The sequence below is a fragment of the Leptinotarsa decemlineata genome, unplaced genomic scaffold (genome assembly GCF_025532065.1).
Source record: "Leptinotarsa decemlineata unplaced genomic scaffold, Ldec_3_MD MMD2_tig00004204_RagTag_RagTag, whole genome shotgun sequence".
NCBI lineage: Eukaryota > Metazoa > Arthropoda > Insecta > Coleoptera > Chrysomelidae > Leptinotarsa > Leptinotarsa decemlineata.
In genome coordinates, this window is record NW_027412603.1 from 1,021,248 (window position 1) to 1,039,760 (window position 18,513).

General features: G+C 37.3%; 1 protein-coding gene and 2 long non-coding RNA genes across 10 annotated transcripts in view; 1 reads left to right on the plus strand and 2 right to left on the minus strand.

Moving 5' to 3' along the window:
• LOC111516494 (ATP-binding cassette sub-family C member 4) overlaps positions 1-18,513 on the minus strand; it is a 259,489-nt gene that overhangs the window by 191,210 nt on the left and 49,766 nt on the right. For all 8 annotated transcript variants that reach the window (XM_074178633.1, XM_074178631.1, XM_074178626.1 and 5 more), the window contains one exon: positions 11,225-11,450. In XM_074178633.1, the coding sequence (XP_074034734.1) occupies positions 11,225-11,450 (226 nt within the window). The remainder of the gene's footprint in view (positions 1-11,224; positions 11,451-18,513) is intronic.
• Positions 5,286-6,194, plus strand: LOC141483787 (uncharacterized). The gene is made up of 3 exons (XR_012466289.1): positions 5,286-5,540; positions 5,606-5,698; positions 5,959-6,194. It is a non-coding gene; the product is annotated as an uncharacterized lncRNA (long non-coding RNA).
• LOC141483789 (uncharacterized) lies at positions 8,433-10,022 on the minus strand. Its single transcript, XR_012466291.1, has 2 exons — positions 9,213-10,022; positions 8,433-9,152 (listed from the first exon to the last, which is right to left on the minus strand). It is a non-coding gene; the product is annotated as an uncharacterized lncRNA (long non-coding RNA).

Consider the following 18,513-nt stretch of genomic DNA (forward strand, 5'->3'; position numbering starts at 1 on the left):
GATTCATGTTCATGATATCTTTATTTATTTTTCCCTTTCAATTGACATTACACACAAAACGTGTCAACTTGATTTATTGTTTCATTTTAATTTCTTCATTTTTTTTGTCATACACAAGCTCTATGGGCTTCAAAGGCTTGCCATGTTTATTTCTGCATTTTTTTTGTTTATATGTAAATGTAATCAATCTTATGAAATGAACATTATTATTATTATTATTATTTTATTTTTTTTTTCACCGTAGTGTGCGCTGGTCAGGCCCTATCCCCCGAAGCCCCGATACATTCGGGAGGGCGCGCCAGCATAATCAACCAATGACCACTCCCCACACCGTAGGGTAAGTGATCATTGGGTCCGAGAATCATGTGCCCTGAGCAAACGCAGTGAGCCAAGAATGACAGCCTTCTGCATCTGTGCGGCTAAGATTTCTGCCTTAGTGCGGCAAGCCGGTATGATTTTGAGATTCGAGAGTAGAGAAGACATCATTCCACCAAGGACTCCAATAATCAGAACGACCATCTTGACAGAGTGATCTGGATAGAGTCTGCGGAGTTCGAAGAGAAAATCTCGATATTTTATCCGTTTTTCCTCCTCTTTTCTGACGATATTCGTCTCGCCAGGAGCTGAAAACTCCACGACAAATATCGTTTTGGTCTGGTGGTCGAGAAGGACTACATCAGGCTTATTAGCTTGTATGAGCCTGAGGGTGGGGAACGAATAGTTCCAATAAATTCGGCACTTCTCGTTCCCCACAACGGATTCAATATCCCCCGGAGCGTAAGGCAACACCGGTGTCTCGTCAATACCGTAAGAGTGCCGTAGATGGTAATATAGCACTCTTAGGGCCGCGTTATGTCGATGGATATAGGCCGAGACCGCATATGCTGGACATGCTGATAGCAAGTGCATTAGGGTCTCGGGCGCCTCGCGGCAGGCCCTGCACCTTGTGTCAGGAACCTCTATACCCATCACGCGACTGCGGTAGACTAAGGTGTTGAAGACACCATCCTGGCAAGCCATGATGAACCCCTCAGTTTCCGACTTCAGCCCACTCGACCTGAGGAAAGCGAACGTCAGGCGCTTTGATAAGCCAAGGTCTTCAATGTTATTGAAGAAGACTCAATGCATCGGCTTATCCATGTGTCTCCGCAGAAGTAAGGTGATCTCTGCGGCTTTTATCTGAGCTTTTTGCTGAACAGGTTCCAACTCAATGACAGAGTTGTAGTCACCTCGTTCAGAGTCGAAAACTATACCGAGTTCATCAGCTGCTCGAGCAGCTGCCCTAAGGAGAAATGCTCCAATTCCTACTCTCTCATGGTCACGGACCATGCAGAGAAGGGGATCCGAACTCCTGACGACTTAACAGGCTGTATCCAGTACCATTCTGTCATGTAGACACTCCAAACTCAAAAGTCCACGACCTTCCTGTTGTCGGGGGAAGTACAACCGTGGAACGGACGATTTGGGATGCAAACTCCTATAGAGATGCATCATTTTTCGGGTCCTTACGTCGAGTTGATACAGCTCCTCCCGAGTCCACTTCACTACTCCAAAGGAGTAGAGTAAGATTGGAACGGCAAGCATATTTGTTGCAGCTACTTTGTTCTTCCCCGACAGTTCCGATGACCAGATCTGTCGAAGTTTGTGCTGATACTTGCCGCGGAGAGAGTTTTTCACTGCAGTTACCTCTTGTGAGTGGCATTGTTCCACCCCGAGGTAAGTATACGTCTCTCCGGCATCCAGATGGTGTAGGATGCTTCCATCTACGAGCTGCACATCCTCTCCGTAGTCCCCGCATCGTCCTCTTTTGAGATGAACCATTGCACATTTGTCTATCCCGAATTTCATACCGATAGCATGCGTGTATTCTTCCACCACCCTCAAGGACTGATAGAGATCCTTCTCTCCAGAGGCATGAAGTTTAAGATCATCCATATAAAACAGATGGGTGACCTTGTGCCTCCGGTTTCCGGGGGTGCCACAGTTATATCCTCGAGTCTTTCTGAGCGCAACGGATAATGGCAATAGTGAGATGCAGAATAGAAGGGGGCTGAGGGAATCACCCTGAAATACACCCCATCTGAAAGTGACCCACCCTGTTTGAACTCTTGCTTGACCAGATGTTATGGTGAAGCGAGTTCGCCAAAGTGGTGTCAGTTGTTCAATGCATCTCACTATGTTGTCGGGTACCGCAAGGCATCTGAGCAAATGCAAGATGAGCTCATGCGAAATTGTATCAAATGCCTTACGGTAATCGATCCAGGCCATAGAGAGGTTACGCTTATATTGTATCGAGTCCTGCGTTACACATCTATCGATGAGCAGGTTCTCTTTACATCCAGCGACTCCTCTCTTCGACCCTCTCTGCTCATATATCCGTTCGAACACTCGGTCAACTGCGGTGAGTATTCGTGTGTATAAGATGCTTGTAAACAACTTATAACACGAATTCAAGCATGTTATCGGTCTGTAATTCTTAGGAATCGACAAATCTCCGCTTTTGGGGATAAGAACGGTCCGCCCCTCGACAAACCAATCCGGAATCGGCTGCTCTCCATCGAGCCATGAGTTGAAAACTCTGGCCAGATGGTGGTGGGTACTTGGTAGTTTTTTCCACCAATAAGTGTTCAGCCCATCTGGGCCTGGAGCAGCAAAGTTCTTGGAACCAACGAGGGCCCTTCGAACGTCATCCGGGGTTATCGGGTTGCGCAGTTCATTGGGCTCAGGCTGTCGAAGCTCTCTGTTGAAAGCTTCGAACTGCGCTAGGGCTGGAGTGTCTAAGTTGAGTGGCTGCGGGTGTTCATAGATATCCTTCCAGAAGGATTCCACCTGATCAGCGGTCGGCGGATTATCCACAACACGTGGAGGCTCTTGGAATAAGCGAGAAGGTTTCTCGCGGAACCTAAGGTTTTCCGCGATACTTCTCGCTCGCCTCACTAGTGACTTCTTAGCAGCCACTAGCATTCGTATCCTATCAAGGCAGTGCTGTTTGGTGGTCAGCAGCACGCCTTGGCTCAAAGTGTGATGGATACGTCGTAGATTGGCGGCTATTCGCCGCACTGCGGGCGTGAAAGGCCTGTTGGCTGCCCTGTAATCCATCACACATTGGATACGAGACGCGTGTTGTCTCGCCGACGTGATTTTAGCCTCCATCTTGTGTACACGCCGTTATTATTAATAATAATAATAATAATTATTATTATTATTATTATTATTATTAATTAGGAGTACTAGTTGCTATTGTTTATTAAAGGCGTATGCAAAATCAATTTGAAATCTGGCCTTTTGGTTGTGTATTTTATATAATTTTTGGGCTATGATTTAATATTGTGGTTTTGTGTTGTGTTTTACCTTTTTGTTTGAGTATATTGTATTTTTTTGCTATAATTGAAAGTGTGAAATATTTGATATGTCTTTCCAGCAGAGATAACTTTGCCACGATTTATTCAACTTGTTTAGATTTTCTTTGTGAATTGTAGAAACAGTCACGGATGGGGCTCTAGCCCAGTAGAGAGAAAGACGACAGCGAGATGTCCGGATATTAGGTCAGAACCATCATTTTAGGAGTAACCCTTCTCATACCCTGTTTCATCACCCAGATGAAGCCCTCAATAGCATACGATTGTCACAGAAAACAGACATATTCGCAGTATCTCTTCGCGATACAGCGAAATGTCAGGGGCCACAGACAACATATTAAAGTGATAGGTTCCTTTGAAATAATTCAGAAGAACGAAGTTATCTTACAACATGCGTGGACTTGCTCAATCGAGAGCACGCTAGTGATTATGCATTGCGAGATGCATAGCCATAGTTCGATTGTGGTCGGTGTGGTATGTGAACCGACTAGGCGCAGACGAAGGAGACACGAATAGAACGATGTGGGTCTTCTGTCGAAGCCAGTCAGCAGCAGCGAAGCAGAGGATATTGAAATGGAGCACACTTCAGACTCATACATATCTCCGGCCACCGCAGAAAGTAATAACGGATAGAAGTATCAAGCCTATAACCTATGGCTCGACCCCAACATCGAATTGATGAACTTTGACGTCCTATAGTTCAAGAAAACTGTTACCATATCCCACAGAGACAGGTCAGGTCAGGTTAGATTAGGTCGAAAGTGAGTAAGTCTATTTGACGCTCCACCGCAACACACAAGGGTTCATTGTGGCTCACACCTATCCACACTCGACCAAGTAAACCCAGCTTCTTAACGAGGTGAGTGGTCTTCCAGGTCAGATGGTGAGAGTACGGGTGTGGCAAACTCTTAAAACCTGATTCGGTCCCCAACGGGGCAGGCACAAAGTAAATCCTCTGCTGTTTCATCGTTAATGAGGTAGTCGTAGAGTCAAGGTGCAAGATTTCCACTTCCATACCCGCGACAACCTTCCCATATGAAGGATTCATCAGCTGCGATGCCTTAGATTTACCCGTGCAGGGCGTTTTCGCCTCTGATTTTGGTGAATCATCACTTGAACGCAAACGTTTGCTAACCTTCTCATGGTGGGTGTGTTTTCCCACCTGAGAAAGATTCTGCGTATGCCGCTTTAGAATTTGGTGCAAGGCGGTTTCATAAGGAACTTGAGGAAACGACTCGGTCGTTTTCTGGCTGCACCACCAAACTTTTTTTCAGGTTCAGTTATTGATCAGGAGTTGGAGACTTAAGAAGCTCTCGCTCCTGATCTAAATTCCCACACAGCACTAGATATTCATTGAATATTCCCTGTATATCATAAAACGAACGTATATATTCCAAATATTCATAGAATATTCTTAGAATATTCATAGAATATGCTTGAATGAATATGGCAGGATTATTCCCGAAAGAATGTGCATAGAATGTCTATAAATGGATTATTCTCCCTTGAATATTCTAAGAATATTGTCGATCGAATATACCATATGGTCTATTCTTAGAATATATCCCCACGGTATATTTTGGAATATTCTATACAATGGAATTTTGAATTATCTTATAATAACGTATATCGAATGCATAACCTAATGTATATAACTCAACGCGAAGTTGAGTTTTTGAACTCAACGCGAAGATTCTGGATGAATTGCTCCAACAGCAACTGTTGGAAACGACAAAAAAATTTGAATGGGCCAATAAATGAACCAATTGCATAAAATAAATTGGTTAATTCTCATCCTATTTATCTTTTTGTATTTGAAATTATTTAATTACAAAGCGAAAAATCCTGAAAACAGAGAAATGGGGAAGTCAAGAATTGTAGTAAACCTTTCTCATTGGTCAATTGAAGTGTAGCGCGCGACAGTCGAATAAGCTTTGTGAAAGCGGCTGTCCCTTAATGCATGGTACATTTGCGTTAAATTCGACATTTGATTCAACATGGCGGTTGACGTGGCAGGTTTGCGTGTGTAATGCATGGTGTGTTGGTGTTATTATCAAAGTATAATTCTGTCACGTTCAGTGTACCATTTATAATTTGGGGTTGTCCAATTTGCAGTACAGCGAATAGTTTGATTTTGGATCTTCAAACAGGAGAGTTGCATATATTCAGTCTTCAAGAAAAGTAAGTAAAATGCAATAGTATCGTTAGTAAAGTCATGGTGATTAACCTACTATACCTCATTTTAGGTTCGAGGAGAGTTGGTGTGTGGGATTTGTTGGTTTGACTAAGTACATGTTTGAACTAGAGTGATTTCAGTTGTGTATCTTCAATAGAGAAAAGTAAGTGAATGACACATTCTTTTGTATCATTTGTTTTCATAATTTTTATCACTCGTTTTCAAGATAGTATCAATTTGCCCAAAAGGAACTAAAAACGTAATGAGTACTTTTCAACAAGACAATGCAAGTTGCTCTCCAAGTCATAAAATGTTGTAAATGTTGAGTAACCTATGCGAAAAATATCTATTTGATTTTTATTCCAGTTTTATTGTGCCACTTTCAAATAGTGATAATGAACGTTAATGTACATTTTGTTCCAGGTATTACTATTGAAACACTGGCTGATGCATTGTTGGACAAATATAAGGAAAACTATTCTGGTGAGCAAAGTTTGGATAACTTTAAGTAAGTGAAATTCATTGAAGAACCCATCACAACACTCATTTTAAATACTTCATTTGTGGGTTAATTTTTTCAAGTGAGAAGCCTAACCTAACCTATTTCTGGATGTAATACACTTTTTCTTTTTCAATGAAGTGATATATTTATTATTTTTTAATTAGTGCTGATGGATTCACAGAGTTGTTATTTTAGTATATTTTTCAGTATACATTTGTTTGAGAGTAGGAACATCCTAATTTGAATACCTAATATTTGTAATATGACAGTATTCAGGAATATTTTATTCAGTGAATAAATATTTTAAATTAGATTTTTTATTTTTAATATTGGTTGAAACGTCAAATATTTCAGTGTATATTGTTTTTAAAATATATTTGTTTATGATAATTATGTGTTTTATTACTTGTGTGAATTACTTGTGTGTATCAAAATGCAATATATACATGCCTAATAGCGGTTACTCGTCATATTCTTGGAATATTCCAAATATTCCTAGAATATTCATAAAATATATTTAAAGAATATTCTATGGTGTTTCTCTATTGTATATTCCTACAATAAACTAAGAATATCCTGGATATTTTATGATTATTCCTCGGGTTCTATTCCTGGAATATTCTTAATAGAATAAACCTTAGATATTCTAAGAATATTATAAGATATTCCAAGAATATTCCCAAGGAATATTCTTAAAATATATCAAAGGTTCGCCAGGAGCACTTCCAGGGAATATTCTCCAGAAGACATACATATCCATGGCATATTCATAGCATAATACAATATCCTTAAATGTATATTCATGAAATAAACCTGGAATATCTATTGCTATGTGGGTTTACAGGGAGGTCAATTGGTGTCGTAAGCTCGACATCAATCTCCTCTGTAGACTCAGTGTCAGAAAGAATTTTTAAGTTTACTCTGCTCATGTAAGTCCCACGAGTAGCTAGGGAAAGAAGGTCAATCACGAAAAGCCCCGCATTACCGTGATACACGCTGCTGCTTCTGTCCCGGAGTTTCCCAGCCTATGAGATAGGTTACTCCTGAAGCAGCAGCCATCTAACACCTTAGATCATTTCAAAACGCGTGGATAGGAAAAGACATATTTGCAACGATATTACACCAGAAGTATTTTATAATCTGTTTAAAAATCTGTTTTTCCGTTAGTCAACTGTCGCCCCCATACGAACAACAACTCTCAAGTTGAGAAACTTGTGCGAGATAACACGGTTGCAGAATCATCTCAGCTTCAACTAGTTGAATTCTCTCGTTAAATATCTGGTCGAGGCAAGAATCATACCCACGGTCTTCCGATCGTGAGTCGCGTGCAATACCACCGCGGCCAATTCCACATATAATGTTTTACAATTTTTTTTTACAATTTAATACAAATTACAATTTAATAATAATATAAAATTAATAATAATATATAAATATTTCTTATCCCCTTTCATATATTGGGACCTTTCACCTAAGCGCAAATGCGCTTGTGTTGTGATAGGTATCCCTTTTTTTAAAAGGAGATTTTTATTCTGTCAGACATTTTATATACATTTGATATTTCTGAAGAATGGAGCTTTCAATTATATGTGTTCAATATAATTTTTCAATAATAAGTTGATTGTAGCGTAGAAATGATTTTATAGCAATTTTGTATTTCTTTATGTCTATAATATTCCTGGACTCGGGTGGTAGTAAATTGAAAAGTTTTGGGCCAAAGTAATATACAGATTTCTGTGAATGACTTTTTTTGAATAAAGGTAGATGGATAGACCTTTTTATAACAGATCTGATCTCTTTTTCAATAGTTGAACTTTGGTAATTTACTTTGTTATGAAATATCCATATTAAACAAGAGTAAGAGTAGAGACTTCTGATGTTGAATAAGTTGATTTCTTCATACAGCTTTTTTGTGGAAAATAAACGGTCCTTCTTACAAATAATTTTCAGTAATGTGTTTTGCATTATTTGTAAACCTCCTAAATTTTTTTCAAACGTTCCTCCCCATGCTGTAATGCAATACTTAAGAACAGACTGCCAGTGCATAATATAAGGTAAGCATGTTCTTACGGGTTAGGATATCTCTCAGGGAGTAAAATTTGTGAATGAGTTGCCTTAGTCTCTTGATCATATACTGTGCTACGTCCCTGCGGGTGTTGTCAAACCTGTTAGTGTAGAAGACTCTCCGGCTAACTCAATCTTCCCCAAGGAACGAACATACCTGTATCGAAATATCAATTCAGCAAATCTTTCTATCATGTATGGAGATGTCAGAGTGTCCTACCTCCCCTGGTTAGGGATGGCTATATGGGAAGAAGAAATAAGTATCCCCCAAAACCCAAATAAATAGGGAAATTACCTTATTAGCTAGAAAAACAAAGATCTATTGTATGTGCTGCAAAAAGATCACAGGGAAAACAAAAACAAAGCGACTCAGGTGATCAGGAATCTATTTGCTACCTCTGTCAGAATTTGATGGCTTGTTATCATAAAAAAAATTGAAATTAAACGTTTTAATACTGTACACAAAACATAACCCCAGAACTTATCTCTGAAAAATAGGTTGAAACTTGAAAACTACACTATTTGTGTGTCTATACATATATACATTAATCTTGACTAGATTATCAATCTTTTTGTCTGAATTTTGAGATACTTATTCGGTATCTACATAAATGTAAATGAATGTCTATACTATACTGAGTAGGGACTTAAAGCAATTGCTGAAAGCATTCAGTTACTCTTGGGAAAAACTAATATTATAACCCTTTCTTCAATTCAACACTTTGATTGTAAATTACGCTCATAATAAACTCCAAATAGTCATATTCAACACTGCGAAGAGGTTACCTTGACAATGAATACTTAGCCTAGCATTCTGATGATACCATGCCATTGCTCTGAATTCACTTCAGCCTTCTGCTGTTTTTCCTTTCCCAGGGTGAGTAATACAATCTTTTTAGACGAATACCAGTACCAGCAAACAGTGGAGAATACGGTTGATGAAAGAATTCCGCATCTCAAGATTGACTAACCTACTCAAGGGGACAGCCCTTAGATGAACCTCAAATCTACTTTTGATCAATAGGTTGATTCTTACAACCAGAACAAAAATCTGTGAAACAAAAGAGAAAACTCTCATGATTGTGAAATTCATAAAACCGAATTTACTTACCTCGACAGAGTCGAGATTTTTTTTTTCTATGTAGAAGATGGCCACGTGAACTAGTTACCGGAATCAGGCATGCAAACAACCTTCCTCAATCCTGCTTCCATTGACTACTTCCAGACACAATGAACGGATTATTTCCACGAAGGGTGAAATACCGCATCTACTAACGGACACTGACACTCTCTAGTGATATTACCCTAACGTTGGACCAGTTAAACTTTTTTCCACCGGCGACCTATATCTTCCCCAAAGAAAATCTACTCGCAACCTCAAATTCCACCTTCCGGAAGTGATCCTTTACCCTGACGTTTTTCCGTCAGTGCCTACCAAAACAACAAGACTAAAAATAAATATATTTACACTTTACAGGAATGTAATCAGCGACCAATCACAAAACCTGTTTTCTAAAACAATTCCAATTCATGCCATTTAGCCTATGATTCGATTCCTATTTATAGTATACTAAACAACCTCTTCTTACGACCAATTTCCTATCAAGAAACAACTAATTGAATATGTATTTCATCACATATGAAATAACAAATCACTCCAACAAGAGTTAGTCCGGACCTTAATTTCGAGACTACAGCGCAGTTCTGCCAGCTGATAATATTGCAATTAAAGGTACGTTCTACAAACAACACTTCTAGATGGTATCGTTTCGCGAATACCGTTCCAAAAATGACTTTGTTGAAATCACATACTAGACCAATACAAAGGATTGGTGTGTCCTGTTATGCTAGAGACAATAAATAGCATTTGGAGATTATAACCAGAAATATTTGGAGTTACGAATTTTGTAACCGTAACAACTGCGTATGCTCATCCCATCGTAAATGCTGGTCAATTATGACTCCTAAATATTTAAGTTTAATCGATTTTTCGATCGTAGGACATTGGCAGATATTTTGAGCGCAATTTATTTTATGTATCTTCAAAAACTTTTCATTTGGTTGGTCGCTTTTTGTTAAAGTGATTGTCATAAATTTTGTTTTTCCAACGTTTAGGCTGAGAAGATTATAATCGAGCCATGCTTTCATGTTTTTCATTTGATTTTCCGCTTTTCTGTAGACTCCTTGCCATGAGTCCCCTGAGAAGATAATGACCGTATCGTCAGCGTAGGATATAATATGTCCCTGAAAGTTTTTAATTTTACTAATACTATTTATGTATACCAAGAATAGAATAGGTCCTAATACAGTACCCTGTGGTACACCGGCGGTAATTGTTGAGAAATCACTAAGTTCTTCGTTTATCTTTACTCTTTGTGTTCTCTCTGATAGATAGTCTCGAAGTAAATCAAGTGTCAAACCCCAAACTCCATACCTATATAGCTTATGCAAGAAAATTTCGTGGGAAACGGTGTCAAAGGCTTTGGCAAGGTCAAGAAAAATGGCTATGCATCTGTCCGATCTGTCCAGTGCCTCCACGCCGTTCCTCACGAAGTCTAGAACAGCATTTTCCGTATTTGATTTTTTTATGAATCCGTATTGACTATCGGTTAATACATCATTTGCATCGAAAAAGTTGATAAGCCTTCTTTTAATACTGTGTTCAAAGATTTTTGTGAAAGTATTTATTACAGAGATTGACCTATAATTGCCCGGTAATCCTCGATCTCCTGCCTTATATACGGGAAATTACGTATATACGGGGAATACGTAGGAAATTAATCTCTAAATGGACTTCATTATTGGCGGGATGTGAATTAAAACATTTTGAAAATTCATTGAAACTGCTGATAACTCAGGAATGACCCATCCAATTCCAAACAATTGAAAAGTGTTGGATAGATAACTACAATATCTATCAAACATAAGACCCTTTTTTCTATTTGAAGAGGAGGAATATTCATGTCCGCACTAAACGAATATGTATTTTGGGATATCGAATATCATTATATTTTTTTGACGGAATTCCAGTAAAGGAAAGGATTATTTTTCATAATTTTATAACACTTCATGTCTGTTAGGAATCATGATTAATGAACATTTTCTATCATTTCTAAGACTCACCTTGAATAGGTAAGCTCACAAAAATCGTCGATATTATTCCTACCAAGCAAGATAGCTGAACCTGTTGCCAAAGAAAATACGTCAACAAAGCTATTTGAAAAGGTATTGCCCAAATAACATGTAGATATAATGCTACAGAATCAAACCGATTAACATCGTTTGAGAGTAAGTTGACGACTTGCCCAGCAGCTGTCCCACTCAGTGATTCTCTACTCAGTCTCATAATCTGAAAGAAAAAATGAAGCACATTTCAATTTTATTTGATCAATGATGAAAGGAGTCTTACTCAAGCATTCAATAGAGTACCACTGACTATTCGGTCAGTAGACATCAGTCTTTCATGGTGAAATATATGCAGTCTTGCAATGCGCAAGGGACATTAGTTAGAGACCTCAACATGATTGAGCTGATCGATATTTTCACAGACATCCAAGCTTCACTGAGGTCACTAATGAACCCAGAAGTAACATAGAGATTGACTTAAATCGCCTTACTATGGGGATTTGAAAAAACTGGCGAACAAGAATGCATTGACTATACACTCAGTGCCAGGACTCTTCGGTATCAGGGGCAACACAAAAGCTGATGAGTTTTGGTATGGTATCAGATTAGGAAGAAGTATATAAGAGACATGAAGAGTACTGGAAAACACACCCAAGAACACACACGGAAAATCCTTTACACAGGGATCGTTTGAGAAGAGAAACGAAAGAAAGGAAGGTTCTGCTCAGAATAATCACAAGGCTACTCTCTGGACGATTTCCACTCAGAGGATACCTGTAAACAATAGGAGTGTACGAAGGAGATCTTAGTCGCAGTCAAAAGGACAGAGACAGCTCGTCATATTTTATGCGAATGTGATATGATGTGATGTTTGGGATCCGAAGAAGCAAACAATATATGGACAACACAAATTGTATCCAGAAGAATAAGAATCAAGAGCTGTTGCGCTTGATATTTCTACGGCCTTTGACTGGGTGGCATGAGGATTTGCTGGCCAAACTTCGATGATATGGCTTGTCGGATCATTTCTGTGTATGGCTTTCCAGCTTCCTGAAACAACGTGTCCTGCAAGTGGTCGTCGATGGATATCTCTCGAATTACTTCACCATTAACGCTGGTGTTTCCCAAGGATCCATATTGTCTACAACCCCCTTTTCTATTGTATATCAACAACTTATTGGAAAAAACAAAGTATCCAATACACTGCTTTTTGACGACAGTACACTCCCGTCATTCCATTTGGATTCCAGGACATCGGCTACGGAGGCACATCTTCACCAGCAGCAGGCGGTTGCATATCTTAATAAGGATCTAGGAGTGATTTCGAATTGGAGTGGAAATAACCAGGTTCAATTCAATGCCACAAAAACCCAGGCATCGGTTTTCTCCAAGAAGGTAAACGTCTTCGAACCGGATATAATAATGACAGGTCAGACAATTCCGCGTTCTGCTTTGATAAGTTTGTTGGGGGTTAAAATGGACACCAATATGTCTTGGAACAATCATGTTGCTGTAATTGCAAAAGCTGCTTCTCAAAAGCTTGGAACACTATTCCGAACCATACAACTATACACACCAGAGCAACTTTTGATGCTTTATAAAGCTCATATCAGACCTTCTTTGGAGTATTGTCTGCCCCCAAACATATTCTGAAGTTGCTGAATTCCATCCAGAAAATTGCCAGCCGCCTCATAGGAGACGCTAACATCACGTGAAACCTTGAAATCCTGGAACATCGACGAAAGGTTGAAGATTTGTCTCACCTCCATATACAGTGTCACCGATAAAGTCCGCATCAAATGGGAAACTTTTTTATTTATCATTTTATGTGAAATTTGATTTTGGCAGTAGATTTTGCTTAAGAAATGATGTCAAATGGCGTCTACAAAATAGGTCACGTGATTTCCTTAACCTGTCAAAATTGACATTTAAAAAAAGAAACATCGAAAAATGACATTATTCTTCAAAATATCCAAAAATATCAAAGGATAAAAACATTTTCTTTTGTAATTTTATACCCACACACCAAGTTTCAAACCCATAATAAGTATTTTATATTTTCACTATTTTTCCGCACTCCTGCTTTTTCTACTTATCAAAATTTAAGCACACCTGTACTAAATCATTTATTTTAACTGAACTCGTCACCGAATTTCTTTTTTTGTAATATAATAATATTTTAAGAGCCTCTTTGATGTTAAAAACAAATTTTGAAAAATAAAAGTTGTCAAACTTGATGCAAAGTTTATCTAGTTTCAACGGGGCTTTCAAAACTATACAGTACTTGAGTTTCTTAATGAGCAAATGGCCTCACAATATGAATTAGAACAAAACGGAACATTAGGAAACATCATTTCGTGATTCTTGAAGCCCATTCAATAAAAGAAAAAAACTCATAGTATTTACATTTACCTACTCCGCTAACAACACTAATTTAAAAAAACTGGGTAGGCTGTGAAAAAATATGAAACTACATAATGTGTTTTAGAAAACGTCACTGTCACTGAATAAATTAATGCCCGTTAGTTCAAAGTAATGTATGAAAATTAAAATAATATGTTATCTTTACAAGAAAAAATTGAAATTGTGCTAATTTGTGGTGAAAACACATTGCATCGACAAGTGGCTGATATTTTTAACGCAAGACATCCTGGTAGATATGTACAGCAATCCACTGTAAGTAGGATTTTAAAAAAATTTAAACTGACTGGTTCAGTTGAAAATACTTTTAAAAAACGTCATAATCCATCACGCAATAATGATGAGGTTCAGTTGGCTGTCTGCCTGGATGTTATCGAACAGGGAAAATCAAGTATTACCAATATTGTAGATAGAACTGGCGTTAAAAGAGAAAGCTTAAGAGCAATTTTACATAAAAATAAATTCAAACCCTACAAACCCAAATTTATAAATACCTTAAAGGAAAGAGATTTCGATGTTCGACTAGATTTCTCTTTCTGGTACCAAGGAGGAGTAGAATTAAACAGAAAATTTCCTTACAAAATCCTATGGACCGACGAAGCTACCTTCACATCGAACGGCGTAGTCAGTTCCCAGAATTGTAGGTGGTGGGCTCAGGAAAATCCTCATTTTGTGATAGAATGTCGGGACTAATATTCATTTAAAACACATGTGTAGTGCGGTGTTTTAAATAATCAGGTAATGGAACCATTCTCTTCTAGACACAATTTAACTTCTCAGGATTATTTGCAATTTCTAAATACTGAGATCAGTGATATAGTGGACAATATGCCGGTTGAAATAAGACACAGTCTGTGGTATCAATGTGACGGGGCTCCTATTCATAGTTCAAGACAAGTCAAAGAGAAACTATTAGAAATGTTTAGGGGCAAAGTTATTGGGCGAAATATGGAGCAAATATGGCCGCCTAGGTCGCCAGATTTAACCCCACTAGATTTTTTCTTGTGGGGTTACTTAAAACAAATCGTTTATAAACAAAGACCTTTCCGTGACGTGAATCACCTAGAAACTGTTATTAGAAACTCTATTTTAAACATAAACCCTGTGAGTATCAGCAACTCAATAAAAGATGTATCAAGAAGGACAATTATCTGCATAGAACGCGATGGAAGACATACAGAAATGTAGTGTATTTAATGTCGTGAGTCTTTTTTTCGTGTTTTTTTGCTATTAGGTAAAGGTACATGTTTATTTTCAGTTTCTTTTAATTAAGATTAAATTCCACTGTATTTTTTGTTAAAAAAACAATAAACACTCTAAGATATTGTTTCCTAATGTTCCGTTTTGTTCTAATTCATATTGTGAGGCCATTTGCTCATTAAAAAACTCAAGTACTGTATAGTTTGGAAAGCCCCGTTGAAACTAGATGAACTTTGCATCAAGTTTGACAACTTTTATTTTTCAAAATTTGTTTTTAACATCAAAGAGGCTCTTAAAATATTATTATATTACGAGTTTAGTAAAAATAAATGATTTAGTACAGGTGTGCTTAAATTTTGATAAGTAGAAAAAGCAGGAATGCGGAAAAATTGTGAAAATATAAAATACTTATTATGGGTTTGAAACTTGGTGTGTGGGTATAAAATTACAAAAGAAAATGTTTTTATCCTTTGATATTTTTGAATATTTTGAAGAATAATGTCATTTTTCGATGTTTTTTTTTTAAATGTCAATTTTGACAGGTTAAGGAAATCACGTGACCTATTTTGTAGACGCCATTTGACATCATTTCTTAAGCAAAATCTACTGCCAAAATCAAATTTCACATAAAACGATAAATAAAATAGTTTCCCATTTGATGCGGACTTTATCGGTGACACTGTATACTTTCACGGAAGGTGTTCAAGTGACTTGGCACATTTGACTCCACCAAGAGCGGTACATATTAAAAATACGCGACGGACTGTGGATGCTCATCGTTTTGAGGTTCAACTCAGTATACCTCAAACTTCACTGTTCAAGATCTCATTCATCTGGAGAACTGCGTTTATGTGGAATAGACTTCCTGAGAACGTTCTTTCGAATGAATTCAATCTCCAGCAATTTAAATCCAATGTGAATCTCTGCTTCCGCACAAGCACCGCTCTGAGAGCGACTTAAGGATTTTACTATAGTGCTTGTGTTTTGTCCTAAACAAAAAGACGTACGTCCAGCAATAGACCTGTACAGACAAGTACAGGAAACAAAATTGTTGGAACAGGTACCATGAGAAAAATGGGAAGAAAACGCAATGAGCTGCAGTGTTTCCGGAAACGTAAGAAATGGGCAAGTCAGAGGGCCTCCAGAAAGCGAAAAAAAAAATAATGATGGTGAATATGAAATATTTGCATTTGATGTAAAAATATGAAGAACCACTTTTGTCGTCTACAAAATCCAATTACAAGATTATACTACGTGGTGGCAATAGATTGCATCTATACTATGTTTCGAGATTCAGAAATCATAGGCCACTGAGAAGCTGATCAACATGACAAACATTGATCATCAGCTCAAAATATTAGTTCTTAACGAGCTGTGGATGTAATAAAATCTACGATACGAGATCAGATACGGAAATGGGTTGAGAAATATAACGAGTACTAACTGGAAAATTACACCTAGGAACGCATAAGGGTATAAGAACGAACTTGAGAAACGTTTCAACACAGCAGGAATCAGCTCAGAATGAGTACAGGACTAGTCATTGAACATTGTCCATTATAATAATTATAATAATTAATAATAATAATTTTTTATTATTTCCATGTTAAAAAGTACATTGTTATACGTACAGTGACAAGGAAAACGTCTGAGGGTAGGACACGTTACAGAGTATAATGTTTGTAGTAATCAATAATCTAAAAATATGATACATATAGGTATATACATATAATTATTTGTTTGGCTTAGATTATGTAAAAAAATAACTATAAATAAATGAAAGTCAATTTTATCACATAGTTGTGATATTTTGTCATTAAAATATAAAAAAACAGTTTAAAATTCGTCAAGTGTGTAGCAATTTTTTTCAATAAGTGCCTTTTTCAGTCTTGATTTGAAAATGTTGAGATTTGGTGATATTTTAATTGATTCTTCTAATTTATTAAACATTTTTGGTCCAAGATAAAGAAAACTTTTCTGATAAAGAGTTGTTCTATGAATATTGGGCATCAGTTTGCCTCTAGAACGAGTTGGATAATTATGTTGCTGGAAAGGTGTATTATGCTTGTTTCTATAAACGTATATACACAATTCATAAATATAGAGACCAGCAACAGCTAGTATCTTGAAATTTTTAAAAGCATTTCTACATGATTCTCTCCAACCAATACCGGCAATGATTCTTACTGCATATTTTTGCAAAATAAATATTCTTTCAGCAGCAGATCCGGTACCCCAATTCAAAATTCCATATCTCAAGTGGCAGTTTATGGTCGCGTAGTATAAGCTCAGTAAAATCTCTTTACTACAAAAATTAGCCATGAATCTCAGAGCATAGCAGTTTTTTCTCAATTTTATACAGAGGTCTCAATATGAGGAGTCCATGTGAGTTTGTAGTCCAAGGTGACGCCTAACATTTTTGTAGAAGTATAAGATTCAATTGGCAGATCCCCATTTTCATGGATAACAAAATGTTCGGGCCACTTACTAATTGTGAACTTCATCATCACAGTTTTAGATGTATTGAGTGTTAGGTGATTTTTTTCTGCCCATATGTTTACTTGTTTATGTACATCCTGGGTTCTTTCCTGTAGGGTCGTTACATCAATTTCCTTCACTATGAAATTTGTGTCATCTGCATACGCTACTGTGTGAATAGTTGACAATCCTTGAAAATATTTCATCAGGTCATTTGCATATATCAAAAATAGTATAGGTCCAAGGATTGATCCCTGTGGGACACCCTGCCTAATGGTTGCCAACTGACTGAGAGTGTTTCCAACACTGACACGTTGCCCTCTATTTTCCAGGTAGGATTTCATTAAATCTAGGGCAACTCCTCTTACACCATATCTTTCCAATTTCCCTAATAGCAGGTCATGATTAACGCAATCGAAAGCTCTGGAGAAGTCTATGAACAATCCGCAAATATGGAATTTACCATCAAGTGCATTAACCACATGCTCATTGAACTCATAAAGTGCTGTTTCTGTACTTTTGCTCTTTGTGAAACCGTGTTGGTTTTCTGAAAAAAGGTTATTTGTTGTGAAGAAAGACATTAATTGATTTTTGAAATTTAGTTCAAAAATCTTGGAAATACTTGAGAGTAAGCTAATTCCCCTGTAGTTTTCAAAGAGGTTTCTATCCCCTTTTTTATAAATTGGTGTTACTTTTGCTAGTTTTAGACTATCCGGAAAAATTCCATTTTCAGTAGACAAGTTTATGATATACGTCAATGGGCTGCAAAGTTCATAAGAACATTTTTTCAATAAATTGTTTGATATCTCATCGTAACCACTTGCGTTTGAATGCTTTAAGCTCTTTATCAATTCTATAATTTCGGGTTCCGTTAGTGGACGCAAAAACATTGATTTTTCGCATATTGAGATATTGCTATTCATGTAATCGAAGTCTACATTTCGCGGATGTATGAGATTTGAGAACTCATTATTGAAATTGTTGGCCATGTCTATGTTTGATACTTCAATACCATCTTGTTGAATTTTTATTTCATTTACCACGTATTCTTTTTTTTGAATAGTATGTACCATATGCCACATTGATTTGACTTTGTTGCTGGAAATAGACATTTTGTCATTTACGCACTGCTTATAACTGGCTTTTAGTTTTCCCTATACGTTTGGGTCACTCTCTTATATATCTCC